Source organism: Papaver somniferum, chromosome 11, assembly GCF_003573695.1.
Source record: "Papaver somniferum cultivar HN1 chromosome 11, ASM357369v1, whole genome shotgun sequence".
NCBI lineage: Eukaryota > Viridiplantae > Streptophyta > Magnoliopsida > Ranunculales > Papaveraceae > Papaver > Papaver somniferum.
Genome location: NC_039368.1, coordinates 1,226,365 through 1,229,192, shown reverse-complemented (window position 1 = coordinate 1,229,192; position 2,828 = coordinate 1,226,365). Strand labels below are relative to the sequence as shown.

Sequence of the window (2,828 nt, the reverse complement as noted above, 5' to 3'; positions counted from 1 at the left end):
GCATCTCAATATAAATGCAGACAAACCGTCTCTCAGTTTGACAACTGAAAATGAAATAGTTGCAACTGAAGACACAATAGAGAATACAAACAATGAAGGAAAGGCAGATATCCTTGAAGATGTTAATTTGGGTTCAAATGACTTAAATGGATATTAAAATCCTGATTTGGAACATTAGAGGTTTAACATCAATGGATAAAATGGATTACTTAAAAGATTTAATCAGAAAAGTCAGGCCTACAATTTGCTTAATACAGAAAACTCATATGATGAAGATGAATGACTGCTGGGTAAAGAACATTTGGGGGAATGAGCAATATAAAAGCAGAGACATTCCATCTCAGGGTTTATCAGGAGGTCTCTTAACAATATGGGATGACACTCTCTTAGAATGTGAGGATGAACTTCTGGGTCCCAACACACTTTCTCAAAAATTCAAAAGCAAAATTGAAGACTATGAGTTTAGTGTCACAAATGTCTACTCTCCATGTGAATATTGGGATAGATGGGATTTTTGGGAAGAATTAGATGATCTGACAGGTTGGATATCTGAACACTGCTGCATAGCAGGTGACTTTAACTCCATTAGGAGGAGGGAGAGGAACAAGAATGGTGGCTCAAAAAGAAACAAGAAATTCTTCAATGACTACATGGAATCTCATGAGCTGATAGATTTGCCACTAAATGGAGGTCTTTATACATGGAGCAAGCTGACCTTCTTCTCTGCAGGCTGGACAGAGTTTTGGTCTCGCCTGGTAAATTTCCTCTTCTGACTCGAACAGTACTTTCAAGGACTTTATCTGACCATTCTGCTAGTTTGTTAACTACTGCAAATGTAAATAGAGCAAAAAAACCTCCATGCTTACTCATTAAAGTTCCAAACGGCCGGATGATGAGAGATCTTTAATAAGTTCCATAGATTATGACTCAATATGGAAATTCCTGTGGATTAGTACCCTATTAACCCGTTTAGATAAAAGAATTTTTACACACTTAGAATATTGGGGTTCTTGTAATGGCTCGATTTGCTTAGGTATATATTGTAACCGTCGAGTGCGGAGTGTCATACTATAAAAATGTATCTGGATCCCATCGACATAAGAAATTTATATCTGGATCCCATGATGATTCCCATCGACATAAATATATAAAAGAATTCTCGAAAGTGTAGTACTGTGCCTAGCTCCAGTTATACTGAATCTTCTGCGCTTAATTTATGTAATTACATTGCCATTTTTAATCGTACTTATCTTGATAGACTTAACTGTTGGTTTTAAGCACACTTAAATATTGCGCAGTTTTATTTTCGCTGGATAATGACGGCTAACAAGACCCATAAATCTGGCTTCAAAGGGGTGCAAAGCTTGCGTACCCAAGGTGCGATCGACTTCCCTGGGTGCAAGCTATTATAATATCAAAAGCAAGGATTTCATTGCAACTTAAAGTAAATGTAAAATATGAAATTCCAGATCTCTTTTTCCCATCATAGCAAGATTGAAAATCCAAAATTGAAACCACACCAACAACAACCAAAACCCAAAGAAAAATCTTATTGATTCCTTTGCCGTCGTCATCATCATCGGTCACAAAACGTATACATACTTCCATAAAGATTAGCATTATAACTACTATATAACTGGAGACTGTAAAATAAACTAATTAAGCACCAGGAGCAGCATCTTTAACCTTACTCTGCAAATAACCACCATATTCTCGTGCATAATCTTTCATATGACTGGCTGTATCAGCAATCCGACTACGAGCATAATCAACCCGATCAGATCCCGGTGGATGTCTTCCTCTGAAATACTTGTACATCCATGAACACACAGCTAATAAAGACACACCAAATCCAGTCATGGATAGAAACCCAGCAATTGCAATGAATAAAACTGTACCTGCTGGTACCCATATCGGACTTGACAAGATAATCAATGGTGTGAAAAAGATTAAACCCATAACTGTTGCTGTTAATGTTAAACCCGTGAGAAATAGTAAAATACCACCTGATATAACTAAGGTTAATAGCCCAACAACTTGGGTTGAATTTGGTGCATGCTCTTGAATTCGTTTCAGAATAGTCCCACCACCACCACCGCCGCCGGGAGTTACCATGGTGGTTCCACCACCTGGTCTTGTGGTTGAAACTCTTTGAGCTTGGGCTTGGACGGAATGACGATCCGCCATTGTTTTTTAGTTCTTAAGGGTTTCGATCTTATGATTTTGGAGAATAAAGTTCCTAGCTGGAAGAGAGAATCTTGATTATTTATATTGAGAGAGAGAATGAGAATTGAGGTGGTAAAATGAGGACAGATGTAGATAAAAACGAGAACAGCGGCATGCAAAGCAACACTTGTTAAACTTGGGAATGACTAATTCAGTAAAGACCACTCCTAGTGCCTTCTCCTATGATTTCTGTTTGGACTTGGAGAACATGACTTTGTCTAGCTATATTTTAAGGTTGTGAAAAATTTTAAGGTTATGAAAAGAAAACTGTAAAATATGTATACATCGGGAACCAACGGAACCAGGATAGAAAACGTAAGTTGGCTGACTGCCTAAAACCGCTATATCAAGTTTCTAAGGGGCTATTTTTCACAGCAATAACATAGCTTCGTAAAAAATATTTTTAGAGTGGATTTAAAGTTTTTGGGGAGGCTGTTCCACAACTGCACCCGGGTCTATTGACTGTGAACCCTAATTATATACAATGAAGTTTTCCATTACAGATTTCTGCTTGGGCCCTTGGGGGAATATAACTGTTGGTAGAATTCAGGTCAGCATATAGAGCTGAATTTTTTTAGAAGAGAAGGCGTAGTTACATTGAG

At 37.7% G+C, this 2,828-nt stretch overlaps 1 protein-coding gene across 1 annotated transcript; it reads right to left on the bottom strand.

Moving 5' to 3' along the window:
* Window positions 1-1,094: 1,094 nt before the first annotated feature.
* Window positions 1,095-2,220, bottom strand: LOC113323773 (oleosin 16 kDa-like). Its single transcript, XM_026572116.1, has one exon. The coding sequence runs from the start codon at window positions 2,185-2,187 to the stop codon at window positions 1,660-1,662; it is 528 nt and encodes a 175-aa protein (XP_026427901.1). The 5' UTR covers window positions 2,188-2,220; the 3' UTR covers window positions 1,095-1,659.
* Between the last annotated feature and the right edge of the window lie 608 nt (window positions 2,221-2,828).